Source organism: Dendrobium catenatum, unplaced genomic scaffold (assembly GCF_001605985.2).
Source record: "Dendrobium catenatum unplaced genomic scaffold, ASM160598v2 original_scaffold_260866, whole genome shotgun sequence".
Classification (NCBI taxonomy): domain Eukaryota; kingdom Viridiplantae; phylum Streptophyta; class Magnoliopsida; order Asparagales; family Orchidaceae; genus Dendrobium; species Dendrobium catenatum.
In genome coordinates this window covers 175,147-197,882 of record NW_021579265.1, presented here as the reverse complement: position 1 = coordinate 197,882, position 22,736 = coordinate 175,147, and the positions used below count along the sequence as shown (strand labels likewise).

General features: G+C 39.0%; 1 protein-coding gene across 1 annotated transcript in view; it reads left to right on the top strand.

Annotated features, from left to right (window-relative positions):
- Nucleotides 1-1,339: 1,339 nt before the first annotated feature.
- The window catches only part of LOC110102042 (squamosa promoter-binding-like protein 1), a 31,460-nt gene continuing 10,063 nt past the window's right edge, over nt 1,340-22,736 (top strand). The window contains exon 1 of the mRNA XM_020830189.2: nt 1,340-2,663. Coding sequence (XP_020685848.1) covers nt 2,089-2,663 — 575 coding nt within the window. The 5' untranslated portion in view covers nt 1,340-2,088. The remainder of the gene's footprint in view (nt 2,664-22,736) is intronic.

Genomic DNA, 22,736 nt, shown 5'->3' with positions numbered 1-22,736 from the left:
CAACAAATGTCAATCAGTTTATAACTAGCTAGTTTTTCTTGCAATTCACATACTAATGTTATGTCTTACATGCAAAATATATCATGACATATATGTATCTTATGCAATTTAATGTGTATATCATTTTAACATCGAGCTATTAATGCACCTTTTCTACAAGACTGGCTTGCTATAACATGCAGACCCTGTCATGTAAATTATATCATACATATACATGTCATGATAGGCTTGATGGAATAATTGTAAGAGTCTAAATCTAATAATATGAGCTCTCATTAGTATCAATTCAATAAAAATGCTATACATGCAAATCTAACTGGTGAAATTTCAATATAATCATTCCAAAATGCTTTGAATAATGATACCTAATACATATCAAAAGTTATGTGATAAAAATTTACTAAATAAGGGGATAAAATATTTTAACCAAATTTGGGAGAGTTAAAACTTTAAAACTAGAAATCATTTGAAACAAAAAATGATTTAGATAACCTACTACGTTCATAATACTTTTTATGATTAGAGCGACCAACGTAAAACTCAAGAGCATGGCACTACAAGCTCCATATCTTAATGCTGCAATGCTCCACTAAATTTATGAAAATTCGAAAGCATGGCACCACTATGCTTGCAAAGCACGTCGTCACAACGCTCTTAGTAGAAATCTCGTGATTGCAAAATTCTTTTTGCGGATCATTTATATGTTATTAATAGACATTTAATTATATAAATGAATGCCATTACACTCATCCATCTTAACATCCTTATCTTTGCAATACTTCAGTTGCAAGATCTCAAATTTTGAATGAAAAAAAATGAAAGATTATGTTAGGCAGTTGACAATAATCATAACAATTATCAAATACTAATATATGAATTATTTAATAAAATTTTAATATAAAAAATTAATTTATTTTGGATAAAAAAATTGTCATTTAAAAAAGCGGGCAAACATGTTGATAGATCGCCATGTGCACGCGGGCGTCGGGGTGTTTAGCAGGAAGAGCTTAATTCACGAATCTGAACACGTTATCCCATTATCTTCCGATCATAAATGGTTCGTGGGATTGAACGGGTTCGATAAATGGACGGTCAGGATGGAACCATCATGCTCACCTTCCCTGGATCGCACCCAGCAACTGAGATCGCATTTGTGCGGGTCCCACACGTTTTACAGCACTTAAATTGTACCTCCCGCACGAACTCATCGTGCGGCAGCGGAGCGACAAACTCCTATCCGACCGTCCGTGCAAAACGAGCGTGGAAGCAACGGACGTTGTGAAATGGCACATGTGTGAGCGATGCTGACGTGATAAATAACCTACAGTATTTCGTACGTTGGAACGCTTTTTTTTCCAATTCGCAAGCACAATTTCTCTCTCTCCCTCCCGATAATCTGCCACTCCAACTTTCAGGCTTCGGATTTCTCTTACGAAGTTGAATCGTTTCCGGCTGGAATTTTGATCTTTATGAAGTAGTCATTGGATCAGAGAATCTGGAAGAGTGGGGTATCTGTTTGATCTTTTGTGGTGGTTTCTACTTTGCGTATGGCTTGGTTATGGTGAGTTTATTTCAATTATTGCTCCGAGTGTTGTAATTTGTGGTAGGAAATCAGGGTTTCGGTGATGCGAGGCTAGCTTTTGTTTATGGTTTCGTGTTACTGAGGTTTTGGGCTGCTGGCTTGCTCAATTAGTGATTGTGTTGGTCTACAATGTGAGATAATTGAGGCCGGAGTTGATCGATGAAGGTATTTGGTATTCGTTTACAGTATATTGAGTATTTTTATTTGGATGCTTGCTAGAGGGTTGCAAGGATTTAGAATCTCTGGAGTTGGCTGCTGTGGACTAAGGTCGCCTTTGACTGACTTCGCGTTCTTGAATTTTTGGTCTGATTCCCACGGGTTTACTGTCGGGCATGTGGATTTTCTTTGTTTGGATTCATGGCTGTATGGGCGCGATGATTCTGGATTTTTGGGGACGCAGCGAGGCGGATTAGATTTCCTTACAGCTAGGGTTTGCTTTTTGGCCGGTGATTTAGGGGCAGCAGGCTGTTTAAAATTGGCAAGTGGCGCTCTTGCTTTTGGAAAAGATGGAGGCTAACTTTGAAGGGGAGAACCATCAATTCTTCGCTGCTGGATCTTCCAAGAGATTTGGGAAGAAAGCGCAGGAATGGGATTTAAATGATTGGAAATGGGATGGAGACCTTTTTATGGCTACTCCTGTAAATCCTGGTCCTTTGAAGTGCTTGAATAAGCAGTTGCTCCCTGACATAGTGCTTTCAAACAGCTCGTCTAGTTGCTCGGATGAGGCTGAGTTTGGAGTTGTTGGGAAAGTGCTAGGCGAGGGAGACAAGCGGAGACGTATTGTAGCAGTGGAGGATGATGAGCATTGTGATGATACTCGTTCACTTACTTTAAAGCTTGGGGCTCATGCATATCCAGTCCTGGAGGGAGATCTGAATCCCGGTGGAATGAAAAATGGTAAGAGGGTACTGGTGCAGGCTACCAATTCAAACCATCCTAAATGCCAGGTTGAGAACTGTGGTGCTGACTTGAGTCAGACCAAGGATTACCACAGGCGCCATAAAGTGTGTGAGATGCATGCGAAGGCTAGTAGTGCAGTTGTTGGGAATGTTATCCAGCGCTTCTGTCAACAATGCAGTAGGTTAGTACTTTTTTGGTTGAACTTCTTCCTCGCCTTTTCCAGATTGCTGCTATTAAATGATGTCATAGGTAGCTAAAGTCCTTTATTCAATAGAATATTCTCATATTTAACACTTTCATAATTTTCAAACATGCTCAATATTCATTGGTTAGTCTATCAAGCATATGAGTCTCTTGCTTGAATGTTTTATTTTTTTGATGCATAAAGAAGAAAAAAATAAAATAAAAAATAAAGCTTGACTCCTAAACTTGTTTCGTTTACTTTGGGACTAGAATCTAAGGACCTTGCTAAAGAAATTTTCAATGTACACAAGCTTAGATATACTCAATCAATATTAAAAGATCAGAAAGGCTTACCTTGAGAAAATCAAACATATCCTAACTAATTTTTTAAATAATTTACATCAGCAAATCAATTATAAGTGGAGAAGATGATGGAAGAGCTAAAAGAACTTGTTATCAAGCATTTAACAAAGCTCTACATATTTACTTGCTCTGCTTTAAAATTTTGCAAGCAGACATTGTTCGAGATCTTTCCCAATCTATCAACATGTGTAGTGATTTTTAAGTATGGCTTCTGTCCCTGAAAGATCAGCAGTTTATCTTATGACTTTAAAAATAAAAAAAATAAAATCAGAGCTATCAATGTGAAAAATTTGTCATTCTTGATTCACAAGCAGTAAATGAACAATTTGTACATAGTAAATACTAATTTGTTTGTAAATGAATATGAAGAAGGTAGTGGTTGAACTTAACAATGTTTCTAGAGCGACATCTTTGTAATAATGAGCAATACAACAACAATAACATCAAGCCTTTATCCCACTATGTGGGGTTGGCTACATGAATCCTTTTTCTTCATTGTCTAGAGCTAGATTATCTCTCAAATCCATGATCATGAGCATACAGGAAGTGGGAGGAGGATACTTGGTGGAACTGCAGCACTTGGAGGGCATCAGTGTGGGGGAAGAAGGAGACATCCCTCTTGCAGTACAACTCCTTATACAACAATTCAGTGAGGTCTTCCAACCGCCTCAGGGTTTACCTCCACCCAGGGAGTAGGAACATACTATCATTTTGAGGGATGGAGTGTCATTGATTAGTGTACGATCATACCGCTACAATCAAATTTAGAAGGATGAGATTGAGAAGTTGATTAGGGAGATGTTGGAAGCAGGGATCATAAGGTCAAGTGTGAGTCCTCTCTCTAGTCCAGTCTTACTGGTCAAGAAAAAAGATGGGAGCTGGAGATTTTGTGTGGATTACAGAGCATTGAATAAGGAGATTGTGCCTGATAAGTTCCCCATTCATGTGATCGATGAACTAATGGATGAGTTGCATGGAGTAGTGGTGTTTTCCAAGATGAACTTGAATCCATTCTACCATCAAATCATGATGAAGGAGGATATTCATAAGACATCGTTTATGATGCACGAGGGGCATTACGAGTTCTTGGTGATGCCATTTGGGCTCATAAAAGCCCCTGCTACTTTCCGGTCATTGATGAATAGAGTGTTCAAGCCGTACCTCCGAAGGTTTGTCTTAGTATTATTTGACAATATACTTGTGTATAATAGGACCGAAGAGGAGCATCTGGAGCATGTAAGGGTGGTCTTTGGAGTTCTACAGGAGCATCAGCTCTAGGCCAACCTGAAGTGCAGCTTTGCACAAACTAGTGTGGAGTATTTGGGGCGTGTTGTCTCTTAGGATGGGGTGACAGCCGATCAAGCAAAAATTGAAGCAATCCAGAAGTGGCCTCTACATAGGAACTTGAGGGAGGTAAGGGGTTTTCTAGGATTGAATGGTTATTATCGAAGGTTTGTGAATGGGTACAACAACATAGCTTGTCCTTTGACAGACCAGTTAAAGGACAACTTATAGGGGGATGCGGCTACCTAGGCTTTTGAGAAACTTAAGAAAGCAATGACCACAGTACCAGTTTCGGCTTTACCAGATTTCAGTCAGACTTTTGTGGTGGAGACAGATGCATCCAGATATGGGTTGGGGGCAGTGCTGATGCAGAATCATAGGCCCATAGCCTACTTCAGCCAGGTGTTGACAACTAGGGCTAGACTGAAGTCTGTTTATGAATGGGAATTGATGGCCATCGTATTATATATTCAAAAGTAGCGTCCAATACAGGCTAGGTGTGAAAAATAAGACAGCTAATGCTTTATCAAGGTGTATTGGAGAGCTTCAAGGGATAAAAATTTCAATACCAATAATGATAGATTGGGGGGCTATCAAAAAAGAAAGCATGCAATTTTCCTTCGATACAGGCTTGGTGGGGGGTGGCAACCTTGGTGGGGCACAAGGATTGAATTAAACATGGTTTAGGAGGGAAATTTTGAATGAGGGGCTGTTTAGGGATTATGTAATTTTTACTTTTACTTTAATTAGTCTAACATGTTAGGGTTTGGGGGGATCTGGAATTTGAAATCAGATTTGGGATCTAGGGTTGGTTCTTTTGGGCTCTAGGCTTGGCTAGAGATTTGGAGAGCTGTTTCTTCCTCTCGAATCGAAGAAACTTGTATTGTTTGCTGTTTTCTTGCATCTAGTAGTTGAATTCTTCGTTTTCTATCAGTTTTCTTCTGTTTTTCCCAAGAAACCTGTTGTACTGTTGCTTTTTTTTTCCTGCTGTAAACATCAGTTTTACTCACTATTTTCATCAATTGTGATGTAAGCAAAAAAATTAGGAGACCCCTAATTTTTTTGCTAGAAAAATATGATCTTACTAGGATAAAGAAAATTATACAAAATAGATAAAAATAAGAAATAACACAAAATTTTCTAAGATAAAAGACTATTACAACTCTTGACACTTATAAACTTGACACAATCACAAATTAAAGACAACTAAAGTTGCTTTCCATTTGTTGCTTTGAGAAGAAGTATACATGTGGAAGGGAACTTGCGGAGAGACGAAAGAGATTAGAAGCCGAGACGGAATAGAGACAAGCTCGCAAGCTTTCTCAAAGGGTAGAAGAAGAAGAAGAAGTGGACAAAGCTCTCAAGCTTTTCCAACAAAAACCCTCAGGTTTTCTTACTCCAAAAATTGCATTTTCACCTCTTTTTTTCATCAAAACAACTTCTATATATAGGCAAAAGAAGGCAGCTAAACAACCCCTAAAAATATTAATTAAATCTATAAGATTTATGGAGATGAAAGGCCAACAGCCACCTAACATCAGCCCCCAAACGGTTCAGCAAAACAGGGAAGAAAAGCCACAGAAACCAAGCAAAAAAACCGCAAAAACCAAGCAGCCAGCCCGTGGAACCAAGCAGCCAACCAAGGGAACCAAGCAGTCAACCAAGGGAACCAAAGAGACAAGGCACGGGAAAACAGGCAGCCACGGGAAACCAAGGGACAAGGCACGGGAAAATAGCCAGCACAAGAAAATGAATAGACAAAGGGAAGGAGAAGAGGCAAGGCACGGGAAAACAAAAGCCAAGAGGAAATTGAGAGGAAATATGTGGAAGAGAAAGGGCCAACTCCAAATAATAATGAGTTACCTTTTTAGTTAATGAGCTAGGAAGTGCAATAAATCTCCTATTTAATGAACTAAACTTCAGCTCAACATTAATGAGCTAAAACTAAGTAAAATTCCAACATTTTGAGCTCAATACTAAGCAACCAAGGCTCATCCAAGAACACAAGAAGCCCAAGGGTAAAAACAAATTCTCATATTGTTTTGACCCCCCTTGCCTACATCAGAAATCCTTGCTTTGAATTTCTTCAGGATCTCTTCTTTTTCTTTCTCGAATTGGTCTTGAAGATATTTCTTCCTTTTCTCGAATTTCTCATCACATAAGAACATTAGATTTTGAAGTTTATACAACTCGTTTTCTAGCAAAAAAATTAGGGGTCTCCTAATCAAAAATTGCATTTTCACCTCTTTTTTTAATCAAAACAACTTCTATATATAGGCAAAAGAAGGCAGCTAAACATCCCCTAAAAATATTAATTAAACCTATAAGATTTATGGAGATGAAAGGCCAACAGCCACCTAACATCAGCCCCCAAACGGTTCAGTAAAACAGGGAAAAAAAGCCACGGAAACCAAGCAGAAAAATCGCAAAAGCCAAGCAGCCAGCCCGTGGAACCAAGCAGCCAACCAAGGGAACCAAAGGGGCAAGCCACGGGAACCAAAGAGACAAGGCACGGGAAAACAGCCAGCCACAGGAAACCAAGGGACAAGGCACGGGAAAACAGCCAGCACAAGAAAACGAATAGACAAAGGAAAGGAGAAGAGGCAAGGCACGGGAAACCAAAAGCGAAGAGGAAATATGAGGAAGAGAAAGGGCCAACTCCAAATAATAATGAGTTACCTTTTTAGTTCAATAAATGAACTAAAAACAACTCATAATGAGCTAACTTTCAGCTCAAAATATTAATGAGCTAGCAAGTCCAAGGGAAGTCAAAACTCAAAATTTAGGATTTGGTTTGACCCCCCCGCCTACATCAAATTGTGGTTAGGTTTGCTTGCAAACTCAAGCATTTCCTAACAGAGTTTTCACTGTTAAACACCGGATGGATAATTCTATTAAATGCTATAATGAAATGTTAGCGACAAAAGGGTTTTCTCAAACCTATGTGACTTGACTATATAAAAAAAACATTTTGCTAGTGGACAAGCTTAACATTGGTCAAGTTCTACTGTACTTGACAAAAAACCTGGATTGAAAACTGATAAATGTTGAAGATAATTAGTTTCGAGTTTTTAATTTGAATATGTACTGGTACAATCTTTGGAAAGCTTCTAATTGGAGAAACATGAAATCAAGAAATACTATTTATTTCAATTGTTCATGGATTGATGAGTAGGTAGTAAGAATCTCACAGATTGATGAAGTGATAGCAGAAGAGGTAGGAAAGAGGGCAAAAATCTTGGTGAGTGTGGGACCCAATTGGCTGATATTATGTATACATTTCACCCTCATACGAATGAATGGCTGCCATTTAATTTAAGCTTGCCTGATAATATCTAAAAGACTGCTTTTGATAACACCTATGTAAGAATGTTAGCAAATACCTTATGTAGATGGTTATTTTTTGGGTGCTCCTAGCTAGACTTTTTTTTTGTATTTCTGTGCGTTGTAAGTGACCAAAACATCTTAATTTGAGAACTAATCATGATTACTTTAGATAATTCTTTCTATTCAACATGCATATTAAATAGATATTTTCCTACTCTCTCATTAACTATAAATTAAACTGATGTAAAACAATACATGCAAAGATGAATTACTTTAATGAATTTGCACGCTTAATTTTAGAGACCACAATAATTATATCTTTATAACGATTTTAACGACGAGATAAAACACAAAGAGTGATAAAACAAGCTTAGGCTAAATCACATGCGTAGGAGTTAAGATAGTAAAACAATCAACTTAATTTAACGTTGCATACATGAATGGTTTTCAACAATAAATCCTAATGTTAACAATAAGATTGGTACTATAATGAATCCATTACTCACTCAACTCCCTAAATTACTATGCTTTAGCGGAGGGATCAACAAGACTCGTTGTGAATCAAACTATAACCACAATTAGAAGGTGAATTAAGAATATATGAGATTAAGAAGAAAAGTTACCAAGGGAACAACGAAAATGGCGCTCCGGCGTAGTCACTTATGCGTTTGAGGAAGGGTAGACAACAACTTCAGGTTTGGGAGCCTTCCGGATGGCGATGGGGAACCTTCCGGACAGTGAGACCTCCATAGGAGGTCACCAAAAATGACTGGACAGCGGCTAGGGACGCCGAGACAACAACAATGAGGGTTGGGACAGCAATTCGGCACTTGAAATACTTCTGGACAGCAACCCAAATAGCTTATGAAAACCTGGGCAGCAGGTTTCAGGTGCTGGAAACTCCAAACAGCAACCAGGAAAAGTCTGGACAGCAATAGGGTGAGTTCCAGGGTGGGACAGCAGGTGTGGAAGTATAGAAATCTGCTGGGCAGCAGTTTAACGGAGTCCTGGGAAGGTTGGACCGCAGCTAGGCACTTCAGGATGCCTTGGGAAATCATAAACGGTTCTATGGAATCACCTGGAAGCAAGTTACTCTTTCTGGAATCACGGACTAGCAAATAGAGAGCAATTTCCAAATTGAAATTTCTTGATTTGGAAATAAATTAAAGCAGATTATGGGATGAGGGAGGAGGCGGGTAGGCAAGGGCTGGGTTTGGAATTATTTCCAAATTAAGGGGGGAAAGAAAGAATGAGGTGAGCACAGGGAAGGTTCGGCCAAGACAGAGGGAGGGGGTGTGTGTCTAGGTTCAATATATGTGAGTTATGGAGCAATTAATCAATTAATTTCAGGATTGATTAATTGATTGAATGAAGGGGGATTTCCAAATATGGTGTAATTAATTTTGAGAGATTTGAAATTCAAACTTAATTAATTTGAATTCGAATTTCTTTCTAAATTAAAAACAATCCAAATTAGGAAGGAATGAGTTCTGGAGGGAAGTGGAGTTTGAGATGAGATAAATCATTCCAACCCAATTTAAAATTAAATTGGGATTAGATTCAAGACTTTTCTAAAATAGCTTTCTAATTTAGGAAACTATTTTAAATTCAAAATTTGAATTTCAAAATAGTTGAGATTAATTTCCTAAATAATGTTGGCTATTTAGGTAAGTAGTAATGATGAGTTAATTCATCATTCAAGGAGGGGGAGAACGTGGGGGCCGGTGGTGGTGCTTGGAGAGAATTAGTGTGGAGTTGGTGGTGGAGCCAAGGTGGCCAGCGGCAGGTAATGGGGAATCACGGGGAGGGGTTAAGGCCGTCGGTTTGGGGAGAAAGGGAGGGGATTTCCGTCGGTATAGGGGAAGAGGGAAGAGGAAGACGAAGACTAAAATAAAGAACCAAGAACTCACAAAGAGATCGTAGAACCGCGAACCTTGGACTCTTGCAAAGGTTGACGGGTATTGCGATTGTCCCACTTGGGCCTCTCCTCCCACGAACTCACTAAGAGATCACCCAAAGTGAGAAAACTTAGAACTCACAAAGAGATCCATAAGCACAAGCTGAAATTTTTTTCATCTTAATCATCATTAACCCTCAAAGAAGGAGGGGAGGGCTTTAAATAGCCAATAGAATATGACAAATAAAAAAAGTACTAAAATGCCCATAGGGTTTACACATGTCTAAACCCTTAAGTAAGGGCAAAAGTGGAAAAGACAAATAAAATTCATAAATAAACTTATACATCAAATAATAAAATGAACATAAAACAAAGTAGAGCGAATGTCCTCATCATTCTCCCGGGGTGGGAGAAAAACTCGACTCCGTCGAGTAAACGCTATAGGTGCCCTCGTAGAACTCTAGTGCATCTGGGTCGATCTGCCATTGCTCATCACGCTTTAACCATGTATGCTCTGACCTGATTTACCTCTCCACCTTATTATATATCTTCTTTGTCCACCCTCTTTTGTGGAAATAATATCATCACTAGGAATCATGCCAACCTTCTCCGCTATAGGAATTTTGGGAATAATTTTGGGAGTGGAGGTAGGCTTTGGGGTTCTCACAAGGTGGGGTCACACAAGGCTTAATTTGAGGTGGAATTGGGGTTTAAACTCTGGACCTTCATAGGCTACTAAACCTTTTATGTTAGAAAAATGAATGAATGTTGAACTCTGCAAGCAGATCCACCACGTAAGCGTTGTCATTGATTTTATTGACTACTTTAACTAATCCTGCACTTCTAGCATGTAATTTCTTTACAGTTTCTTGTGAGAACCGCGCCGGACGAATCCGCACCATCAATGAATCACTCACCTCAAAAGTTTTAACTTGTCGTTTAAATACAGCATGAAGTCTATAATTATTATCGTTCTATTCAATTAGGCGTGCAATTTCCTTAACTAGGTCATGCAGATGCGATGTAAATGCGACATGAGTTATGCGAATTCATATGTCTAAAATTCAAGACTCGATAAGATAAATAATATGGGAAAAATGATGCAAGAGACTTGATATGCATGATGAATGAATTGAAGACTCTGAGACAAATTTTAAATAGAAAAATTTTGGAAGACAACGGATTATAAAAACACACACAACATATTAATTCACAAGAACACATAGCTAGAGTAAAGGTGGAAGAATCACGAAATGAGGGGATCTAAAGTGTTCGGGTTTAAGGGAACTGGTGTAAGGGGAGCAATGAACACATCCTTAGCTACCAGGGCATTTCTATAGGAAGTTTCAGTTAGGGTCGTAGTTAGTCTCTTAGGGGCAACAGGGTAATCTAGCAAATTCATCCAACTAGGAGAGAGATAGTCCTTAATAGGGAAGGACAAGAACATAATGGGCAAAAGGAATGAATCAGGAACAAGATAAGATGATGGGTCCTGACTCACAACCATAAGGGGATAGCCCAACGAGTCACCAGCAGGTATGGGACTTAAAGGGAGGGGTAGAGTGTCCAAAATAGATATGGGCACAACTGTTAGAGAGCTGTCATGAGAGTATGGGCTAACACTCTCTCTAGCATTAATGTCGGTACGAAGAATGGAGAGGTAAGTCCAATCAAGAAAGACACACTTGTTAAAATGTAAATCTAGACGAGCAACTCCTAAAATAGACTCTAATAAGGTAAGAGGAGACTCATTATTCAAATTAGGCTCAGAAACTTTCATACTCAGATCACTATCTTCCAAATTCATACTAATATTCTCAATAGGATCAGGTATGGTCATAACCCTAAGATCAATGGGTTCTGGTTCAATTAGATCAGGGTTTAACTCAGGTGGTAAATTCAATTGACTCACTTCCAACTCGAGACTATCCACGTTGCCATCAGAATTATCCAAGATTGAATCAAAATTACTCAGAATCTTCTCAGTAGGAGGTATGATTAAGTCATAAACTTTCGAATTTAATTTCGTGGTGTTCACAGCCAGATCAGCTCCTTTTGAGATCAAGTTAATATCATCCAGGTAAATCTTATCCAAAGAGTTATCCTCGAGGAGACTAGAATTAGGGTGGGCTAAGGTGTTGACGTTTAAAGGTTCCAACTTTCCTAGCTCAGGGTTTAAGTCATACATGGAGTCTAAATCACTCAGTTCAGTTTCATCCTCAAAGAAATCCTCGTTCTCAATAATATCCTTAGTATCCACGAAATGGATGTACTCAGTTTCGGGTTCAGGAGACTTTTTCATTGAAATGCATTTTTTGGTTAAAATGACACTGGTAGGGTCAAGGACTGGGGATGCTAAAGGTTGACTGGGATGGCTAGGAGTCGGCCCAAGTGGGGAGTCATAAGGGACCGATCCAACAGAAGACCCAATAAAGGGTCGGCCATCAAGGTTGGGTGAAGACCTACCGGGTGGGGCAGCAACCCGGATGTTACTAAAAGATGGGTGGTCTCGACCACAGTAATGTCTACGGTTTGTTCCAACAAAAAATGTAGGGTGGTGCTCACTGGTAGAGGGTCGGTATTTTAAATTAAGTTCTCGCCTCATATCTTTCCAAGTAGGGTACTCACCGCGAGACTCTTTATGATCTTCCAATCTCATCCAAAATTGAAGAGTCGGACATTTGTGGGACTCAGGGATATGACGCGATTCAAAATAGTCATCTAATTGCCTAACCCATTCCCTAAAGTAGTATGGATCCGAGGAACCATCAAAGGTGGGTAAAAGGTAAGGTGACTCTAAATGAGGTCGTTGAGGCTTAGGCTCAGGTCTAGGTTGATAAGCAGAGTGGGGTATCTTCCGACTAGCATGATTGACCAAATGAGGCACGTACTTAGAGTGGGGAGAGTCAACATGTTTCTCCTTTGTGGTTTTAGTTAGAGAGCCTATAAGACTAACTAGGTCATCTAACTTCTTTTGAAATCTTATCGGGTCCATTGGGAAAGCGCTTGGAAACACGTAGGGATGAATCTAGATAGGGGACAACTCCTAAAGCGAAGCTAGACTCTCCAAATTGTCACTAGAAGGTGCACTTAAGATGTGGACAGCAAACCCCATTAGTGGATAAAATAGTCTAGGTGACTAGGAAGGGTACCGGGTCAAGGGCAGCACCTAAATGCTAAGGAAATATGCTCCTAAAGCTTCTAAATGATGCTGAAATGAACAAGACAGCAAACTACAACAAAGATCTAAGTTGTCTAAGTGTTTTGGAGGGCTTCTAGAGTGTGGACAGCACTTAAACACAAGCTTAGACTCACCTAAATGCCACTAATTGGTGCTGGAAAAACTGGGACAACAAGCTAAAATGTTTGTCTAAGCAACCTAGGCAATTAGGGATGTTGTTGTGATATGACAAAACTTAGACAATGAAGAAGACTTGCTTAAAGTGATGACAACGATGCAGAAATTTAGAGGGCAACAAGAAAAACAGTGAATAAAAATTACTATGCGATGGTATGCATACAGACAAGCTTAAGAAAAGGTTAATCTAGACTTCTAGGAACTTCTAGCACATGTAATGCATGCTAGCCATGCTCTGATACCAAGATGATGTAAAACAATACATGCAAATATGAATTACTTTAATGAATTTGCACGCTTAATTTTAGAGACCACAATAATTATATCTTTATAACGATTTTAACGACGAGATAAAACAAGCTTAGGCTAAATCACATGCGTAGGAGTTAAGATCGTAAAACAATCAACTTAATTTAACGTTGCATACATGAATGGTTTTCAACAATAAATCTCAATGTTAACAATAAGACTAGTACTATGATGAATCCATTACTCACTCAACTAGTCAACTCCATAAATTACTATGCTTTAGCGGAGGGATCAACAAGACTCGTTGTGAATCAAACTATAACCACAATTAGAAGGTGAATTAAGAATATATGAGATTAAGAAGAAAAGTTACCAAGGGAACGACGAAAACGACGCTCCGGCGTAGTCACTTATGCGTTTGAGGAAGGGTAAACAACTTCAGGTTTGGGAGCCTTCCGGATGGCGATGGGGAACCTTCCGGACAGCGAGACCTCCATAGGAGGTCACCAAAAATGACTGGACAGCGGCTAGGGACGCCGAGACAATAGCAATGAGGGTTGGGACAACAATTCGGCACTTGAAATACTTCTGGACCGCAACCCAAACAACTTTTGAAAATCTGGGTAGCAGGTTTCAGGTGCTGGAAACTCCAAACAGCAACCAAGAAAAGTCTGGACAGCAATAGGGTGAGTTCCAGGGTGGGACAGCAGGTGTGGAAGTATAGAAATCTGCTGGGCGGCAGTTTAACGGAGTCCTGGGAAGGTTGGGCCGCAGCTAGGCACTGCAGGATGCCTTGGGCAATCATAAACGGTTCTATGGAATCACCTGGAAGCAAGTTACTCTTTATGGAATCACGGACCAACAAATAGAGAGCAATTTCCAAATTGAAATTTCTTGATTTGGAAATAAATTAAAGCAGGTTATGGGATGAGGGAGGAGGCGGGTAGGCAAGGGCTGGGTTTAGAATTATTTCCAAAGGGGGGAAAGAAATAATGAGGTAAGCATAGGGAAGGTTCGGCCAAAGAGAGGGAGGGGGTATGTGTCTAGGTTCAATGTATGTGAGTTATGGAGCAATTAATCAATTAATTTCAGAATTGATTAATTGATTGAATGAAGGGGAGTTTTCAAATATGGTGTAATTAATTATGAGAGATTTGAAATTCAAACTTAATTAATTTGAATTCAAATTTCTTTCTAAATTAAAAACAATCCAAATTAGGAAGGAATGAGTTCTGGAGGGAAGTGGAGTTTGGGATGAGATAAATCATTTCAACCCAATTTAAAATTAAATTGGGATTAGATTCAAGACTTTCCTAAAATAACTTTCTAATTTAGGAAACTATTTGAAATTCAAAATTTGAATTTCAAAATAGTTTAGATTAATTTCCTAAATAATGTAGGCTATTTAGGTAAGTAGTTATGATGAGTTAATTCATCATTCAAGGAGGGGGAGAACATGGGGTCCGGCGGTGGAGCTTGGAGAGAATTAGTGTGGAGTTGGTGGTGGAGCCAAGGTGGCCAGCAACAAAGAGGTGGAGGGGCGGCGGGTAATGGGGAATCACGGGGAGGGGTTAAGGCCGTCGGTTTGGGGAGAAAGGGAGGGGATTTCCGTCGGTATAGGGGAAGAGGGAAGAGGAAGACGATGACTAAAATAAAGAACCAAGAACTTACAAAGAGATCGTAGAACCGCGAACCTTGGACTCTTCCAAAGGTTGACGGGTATTGCGATTGCCCCACTTGGGCCTCTCCTCCCACGAACTCACTAATAGATCACCCAAAGAGAGAAAACTTAGAACTCACAAAGAGATCCATAAGCACAAGCTGAAATTTTTTTCATCTTAATCATCATTAACCCTCAAAGTTTGGGAGGGTTTTAAATAGCCAATACAATGTGACAAATTAAAATGCCCATAGGGTTTACACATGTCTAAACCCTTAAGTAAGGGCAAAAGTGGAAAAGACAAATAAAATTCATAAATAAACTAGTACATCAAATAATAAAATGAACATAAAACAAAGTAGAGCGGATGTCCTCATCATTAACAGTTTAATTCCAAGAAAATTTGAAACCAAATATATGTGGATATTATTATTGTTGTACATGCACAGAGAAATTGTGGTTCTGTTCACAGGAAAGAAACACAACAATGGATATTTTTCAGTGTTCCCCTTCTTTGTTTTAAGCTTGTGTTGAGCCTTGACTTTGATATGGCTAAACTCCATTTTATTTATTTTTTTACTTTATTTAGCCCCAATCTGGCTACATCAGGATTTTGAGAGCCTGCCTGGTAATTGTTCTTCCCTTATTGTTCATTTTTACCTACAAATGACCGTTATTCAATGAGCAAATAAAATTTTTAAATAAACCTTTAAGGATGTTGTACATCGCTCTACTAGTGGTGTAATCGACCCATAGAATGTAGTTATACCATTTGGTATGTTTAACCAAATTTGTGGCAGGCATCTCTAGTATTGTAAATGATATTTTGGTTGTGATAGCCACCCTTGTTAAAAAATGTTGGCTCAAATTTCTTGAATAGCCTCTCTTATGGTGGGGCTGACCCATAAAAGTCAACCAAGAAGACTTGGTCAGCTCAAATTATAGCCTGGTGATACATATCAGCCTAGCAGTATATAGTAAATTAGTAATCCTCCACTAGTATGAATGACCCATTATGGCGAAGTTCTACCTCTCATTTTGTAGCCATTAGGCACTCCTTAGTTCTCCGTGAGCTTTTTGGTCACAATCCTCGTGAACTTCATCTCCCTATTGCAAGGTTTTTCATCCCTATAAAAGTGGACTAGAAATAATATCGTTTTGTTTTGCTCCTAAGCAATTATCTCATTTTTGTTGTTCAATTGTATCTATTTTAGTTTCTTATTGGATTTTCATCTCCTCTCTATTCTATGGTTGATTAGTTTCCATTGCCACCAGTAGATCGTTGGGTACTCATTGGGTCTTATGTTTGTGGTCCTCTTGAGTTCTTGCATTGTGGTCCTCCTGAGTGCTCAACATATCCTTTTTGGACTCTTGTATGACTCGGAGATTTTTTTTCTTTGGTGGAGTTACTAGAATTTTCTTCCAAGGCTAATTGAGCAAGCTCATCTCTATCTTAGTTAATCTTCATCTTCACTTATTACACATCATAGGCATAATAATCCTACAATTAGAGCAAATGTGATTTGATATCAACCTGATAAGCAAACAATCAACACCACAGCACAATCATATTGGGATATCAGATTGATTCAAAACTAATGTTCTGGAATGCCATGAAATTGGCAGCGTTTTCTTGAGTTCTTTTAATACGTTTGCAAAGATCTAGATTTTTCCTTTAAGATCAAATACATCATGATGCGGACATCGGTACGATGATTTGATGCATCTATCACAGGAGGCGTCGCAAATCGACGGCTATCATTTAAACCTTCTATTATGATTTATTTTTCTGAATTTTAGTTCTAAATTAATGTATTTCCTATTTTACCCCTAGGATAGTTTGTTTGAGTGTTATGGCCTAAGGGGCAATTTTGTAATTTCGAATTTTCTCATATTGGGGCCTATAAATAAGGGTCTTAAGCTATTGTAATGGATGATTATTCATAATGAAAAATTTTATGTTCTTGTTGATCTCTTAGTGAGTTTATGTGATCTCTTAGTGAGTTCATGAGGGAGAAGTCCGAGGAGGGTGATTTGCAATACCCGTCAATCTTTGGAAGAGTCCAAGATTCGCGGTTCTTACGATCTCTTTGTGAGTTCGTTATTTTACTTTTATCTTATTTGTTTTTTCTTTCATCTCCTTTCTTCCCCTCTTCATCCACCACCAAGTGCTTAGCCTCCACCATCCAATCCCTCCACAAACTCCTAGCCACCTCCACCCAAAGCCAAACCCGCCTCTTCCCTCTTGACCGCCGGCCCCACCCACACCTCAAATCATTATGATGATTTTAATCGTCATAATGACTCCCTAAATTGGCTCTTGCATTAAAGAAAGGAGTTAGGAAATTTTGAAATTCAAATTTTGAAATTCAAAAACTTTCCTTATTTGTAAAATCCAATTAAGGAAAGTTTTCAAACTCAAAATCATGTATTTTGAAATTTGAAATCTTTCCTAATTTATGAAAGCTATTTTTGGAAAGTTTCCATTTTAAATCCAATTTGAATTTCAAATTCAAAAAGGATTCAATTTATTTCTTTCCTAAATTCTAAACCCAAATCAAGCATCCCCAATTAAATGCATTAAATCCCTCCTTGGCTTCATTAGCTGCCGGCCTAGGAAATAATTCTTGAAGGAATTAATTCCTAAAACCCCCACCCCACCCTTTTGGAAACAATTTGAAACCTCACCCCCTCTTAGCCGAATTCCTCCAGAACTTTACTTCCTAAATTAATTCCTAAATCAATAAAGGGAATTAGGAATTAAATCCCATCTCAGCCCCTCAATCCCGCCAGCAATAATTCCAAAAATCTGGTTTCGGATTGCTTTCTCTATTTTGGCTCCAAAATTTGAAGTTATCTTCAGAATTTTGAAAAGGAATTTAGGAGAAATTCTTTCCTGTTACCCGTTCCCACCCTTTCCCGTTAAACACCATTTCCAAACCCAGCTACATTACTGGATTTTCCCTCCACCCTTCAGGATTTTGTTTTGCTGACTTTTCCTTCAATTTTCTCAATTTTCTCCACATCCGAGTCTTCTAAAAGCTGAGAATTTGTCTCAGATTTTAGTCATAAATCTGGAACAATTTTCAAATTTTGGAGAAAACAAGGTTTGGAGTTGTCTCCTCGTCAAGGGCAAGAGAACTTTTTTCTCTTTACCACCACTCAAGAGGTCTACTGAGTGTTAAAGAACTTGCTCTCAGATTTTGGAGACGAGTTCTTCCCCCAATTGCAAGAGCCTCCTACCCGTTCTACATCAGTTTTACCCTACCGTCGCTAGGAGACTGTCTGTGACCCGAGCTGAGACGCCCTATGGAGATGCCCTTTTAGCTAAGGATGTCTTCATTGCTCCCCCTATACCCGTTCCATTAGACCGAGCACTTTAGACCCCCTCTTTTTGTGACTCATCCACCTGTTATAGCTACGTGTTCGTGCGAGTTAGTATGTCATGTGTGTGTGTTGTAGTCTGTTGTCTTCCTAATTTGTCTATGTTTAAAACTTTAGTTTGTAAGCTCATGATTCTTGTCATTCATCATACACACCGGTTCTCTTGCATCCACATTGGCATATCATCTTCAAGAATTGCGTAAGGATATTAATAAAAAGAATAACCAAAGCAATGATAGTTATAAACTTACTACCGATCTCAAGAGATGGTTCAAAGAATTTGATATTAGAGATTTTGTAATGGTTCGGATTTGTCCGGAGCGGTTCCCACAAGGGACCGTTATAAAAGTTATATGCTAGAAGCATTAGACCTTTCAAATAACAGCAAAATTAAGTAGTAATGCTTACGTGGCAGACCTTCTTGAAGGTTTTAACATTAATCCTATGTTAACATCGAAGACCTTGTGTGAACCTTCGAAGGTCCAGAGTGTAACCCTCCTATTCCACGAAATAATGAGCCTTGTGTGAACCCACCTGGTGAGAACCCCAGCCTAACTCCACTCCCAAAATTGCCTAATTTACCCAATACAGAGAAGATTGAGACAATACATAGTGATGAACTCAAATTTCCGCTAGAGATGATGGTCAACAAAGGTATCTAGTTCAGTGGGCAGGGAAACCAGAGACGGAGAACACATGGGTTGATCGTGCCACCCGTCGAGTAATCATCTATAGAGCTCTCGTACTACTCTAGTAAGTCGGGGTCCACTCGCCGCAGCTTGGGGAGAATGATGAGAACATCGTCAGCAATTTCGACACATGTACCATCAGGAGACGCCGGAGATCGACGGCCACGATCATGAGTTTTATTTTGAGTCATTTTATTTAGTAGTTTATTTTATTTTTCAGTTCTTCCGTTTTTGCCCTTATGGGTATTTGGTCGCTATTGTAGCCCAAGGGCCATTTTAGTCTTTTGTTTTCTTTGTCATTTGGTGGCCTATATATATGGCCCTTTTCTCATGTAATAGTAGTTTTGATGAAATGAAAATTTTATTTTGAGTTTTCTTTGTGAGTTCACCCTCCTCGATCTCTTAGTGAGTTCGTAGGAGAACTAGATCTCTTTGTGAGTTCTAGGTTTTCTTGTCCTTTATTTTTCTTTAGTTCTCTTGATCACTTCGTGTTGTGGAGATTTGGCTTGAAGCCACTAGTGCTTTCCTCCTCATGTGGCCGACCCCTTAATGGCCTCCTCTCTCTCTCTCCTAATCACCTTAATAGCTCCACAAATTCAGCCCAAATCTTCTCCCCATGGCCGCCCCTCCCTCCCCCTGGATTAATTTGAAATTCAAATTAAATCCCTCTCATAAACCACTAAAATCTGAATTTTATTTCAGATTTCCTGCATTTGCCTCTTAGCCCCCACCATAGCGGACTTCCCCCCTCTTCTCCTCTTTTGCTTCAACAAGTGGTAGGCTCAAGGGCTCAAGAAGAGAGTTCTCCACATCCATGGACGGCCGATCCCGACATCGACCATGGCTTCGTCTTTGATGATTAATGAAGAAAGGATAAGACGTTGGATGCTCTCTAGTCATCCCATGGACTACCCGCCACCTGCTACCACTCCAACGGACTACACTTTGTGCGCCATTTGTCTCCTAGTGGCATCGCTCGGTTGCTCTCAATCTTCCTCCATTAAAAGTGCCACCAACAAGAGAGCGAGTGAGAGACCCAAGGTGAAAAGTTCTATTTGTTAATTGTGGATTATTGTTTCTCTCCATAACATTACTATCTAATTCTATGTTGTCAATTTGATATTGTCCCATTAATCTAGTTGTAACCATATGCCTTACTTAATTTCGACTTGATAATTCCGAAAACCTAACTTGGGTAAGCATTAATTCTATAACTAGCAAAGCTTTAATACTCTTATATTAAAATCCCCAAGCAGTTCTTGTTTCCATGCATTACGTTTCACATCACATCAGCTTTCCAAGATAGATGATAATAAGGCTAAATGATGAGTCACCTTAGAATTCTCTTAGGTCTTTATCTTGCTGATCTATCTTGTTCTTGGATTTCTTTCAGCGCTCTCAAGGTTTAATATTCTTTGGTTTTAGCCTTTTTATGATGAAGAATTTGATCCTTTGAATGCAAAAAGACAACAAACACCAATATAAGTATCAGCTTCCTTCTCTAAATGGGTGCAATCAATAGCTATGATTTTAGGTCTATTGAATTCTTGCTCTTGGCTGAATACCTATATGCAAAAATTAGGGAGGGGATAAGAAGCATACGACTTTTACTCATTGGACTTGCAGCTGGCAGGATTCAAAGGAGATAGGTATGATAAAATAGAGGAACTAATGTTAAATAAATTGAATTTGTATTCAATTGAATTAATCATAATTTTAAGCTATATTTTTGGCCATCCATTTCTTTAATAAAGAAATCAAGATACTACATAATCAAAATATTTTCATAAAACTAAGAACTATAAGATAGTTCATACATGGAAAGCCACATTATTTGAAAATATTTAAGTTAATATTTTGTTGAGTCATTTGGGCAGCCAGGAGGTGAAATTTATTGTGGAGTGAAATGTGGAGAGTTATGTTGATCCCCTTAAACTCCTCCTTCATTGGTCGCCTTTTTCTTTAAGAGATTTTGATGTGAAACGTAATGCATGGAAACAAGAACTGCTTGGGGATTTTAATATAAGATTGTTAAAGCTTTGCTAGTTATAGAATTAATGCTTACCCAAATTAAGTTCTCAGAATTATCAAGTCGAAATTAAGTAAGGCATGTGGTTACAACTAGATTAATGGGACAATATCAAATTGACAACATAGAATTAGATAGTAATGTTATGGAGAGAAACAATATTCCACAATTAACAAATAGAACTTTTCACCTTGGGTCTCTCACTCACTCTCTTGTTGGTGGCACTTTTAATGGAGGAAGATTGAGAGCAACCGAGCGATGCCACTAGGAGACAAATGGCGCACAAAGTGTAGTCCGTGGAGTGGTAGCCGGTGGCGGGTAGTCCATGGGATGATTAAAGAGCATCCAACGTCTTATCCTTTCTTCCTTGATCATCAAAGACGGAGCCGTGGTTGATGTCGGGATCGGCCGTCCATGGATGTGGTGAACTCTCTTCTTGAGCCCTTGAGCCGACCACTTGTTGAAGCAAAAGAGGAGGGTGGAAGTCGGCTATGGTGGGGGCTAAGAGGCAAATGCAGGAAATCTGAATAAAATTCAGATTTTAATGGTTTTGGAGAGGGATTTAATTTGAATTTCAAATTAATCCAAGGAGGGAGAGAGGGGCGGCAATGGGGAGAAGGTTTGGGCTGAATTTGTGGAGCTATTAAGGTGATTAGGAGAGAGAGGCGGCCATTAAGGGGCTGGCCATGTAGGAGGTGGGGTGGCGTTGAGGTTTTAAGTAGGTGGGGACCACTAGTCTTAATTTCAGGATTTTTAATAAAATCTGAAATTAAAACTTCAGTTTTTATTTGGGAAGAGATTCCTAAATTAAACACATTCAATTAGATTGATTTCAAATTTCAAATTCGAAATTTAAAATCCAATTAAATTGAGGGCATGATTTAGGGAAACCATTTAGGAAGTAATTAATGGCTCAAGAAGCCCCAGAATTTCAGATTTGAAATTCAAAGGGGGGGGGGGGGGAAAGGAGGCGGCGGCATGAGGGAATCATGGCCGGCGGGTTGGGGCTGGTCGGCGGCTTGGGCTTCGGACCGGCGACCTGGGCAAGCCAGCAGGGGGCCGCGGCAGAGAGCAGGTGAAGGGCACGGGTAGAGAAAATTTTAAGGATCCGAGGAATGAAATCCAATCTTCTACAAATACTTCAACCCAAATTTCCGAGCCAATGAAGGGATAAAAAAAGAGAACTAAAAGGAAAATAATAGAAAAGGAAACCTAGAACTCACAAACAGATATAGCTTCTCCTACGAACTCATTAAGAGATCGAGGAGGGTGAACTCACAAAGAAAACTCAAAATAAAATTTTCATTTCATCAAAACTACTATTACATGAGAAAATGACCATATATATAGGCCACCAAATGACAAAGAAAACAAAAGACTAAAATGCCCCTTGGGCTACAATAGCGACTAAATACCCACAAGGGCAAAAGCGGAAAAACATAAAATAAAATAAACTACTACAAAAAATGATAAAATACAACTCATGATCGTGGCCGTCGCTCTCTGGCATCTCCTGATGGTACATGTGTCGAAATCTCTGACGATGTCCTCATCAGATTTGGCTTGAATTTTGCCTTATTTTAGCGTAATTTGTGGTTGGAAGTCCTATTTGTATGACTTCAATGGTGTAATTTGTTTTGATTATCCTAAACTTGAAATAAACTCTAATTTTGACTTTCTTGTTGTTTTATATGAAAACCATATCTAAACTTATTATTTTAGGCCCATATTAAGATCCCGAAATCAAGGGGATTATTGTGGGTACAATGAGAGAAGCATGATAGAGAATCATCTCATTTTTCCATTTTATTTACCCATCTAATATACAACC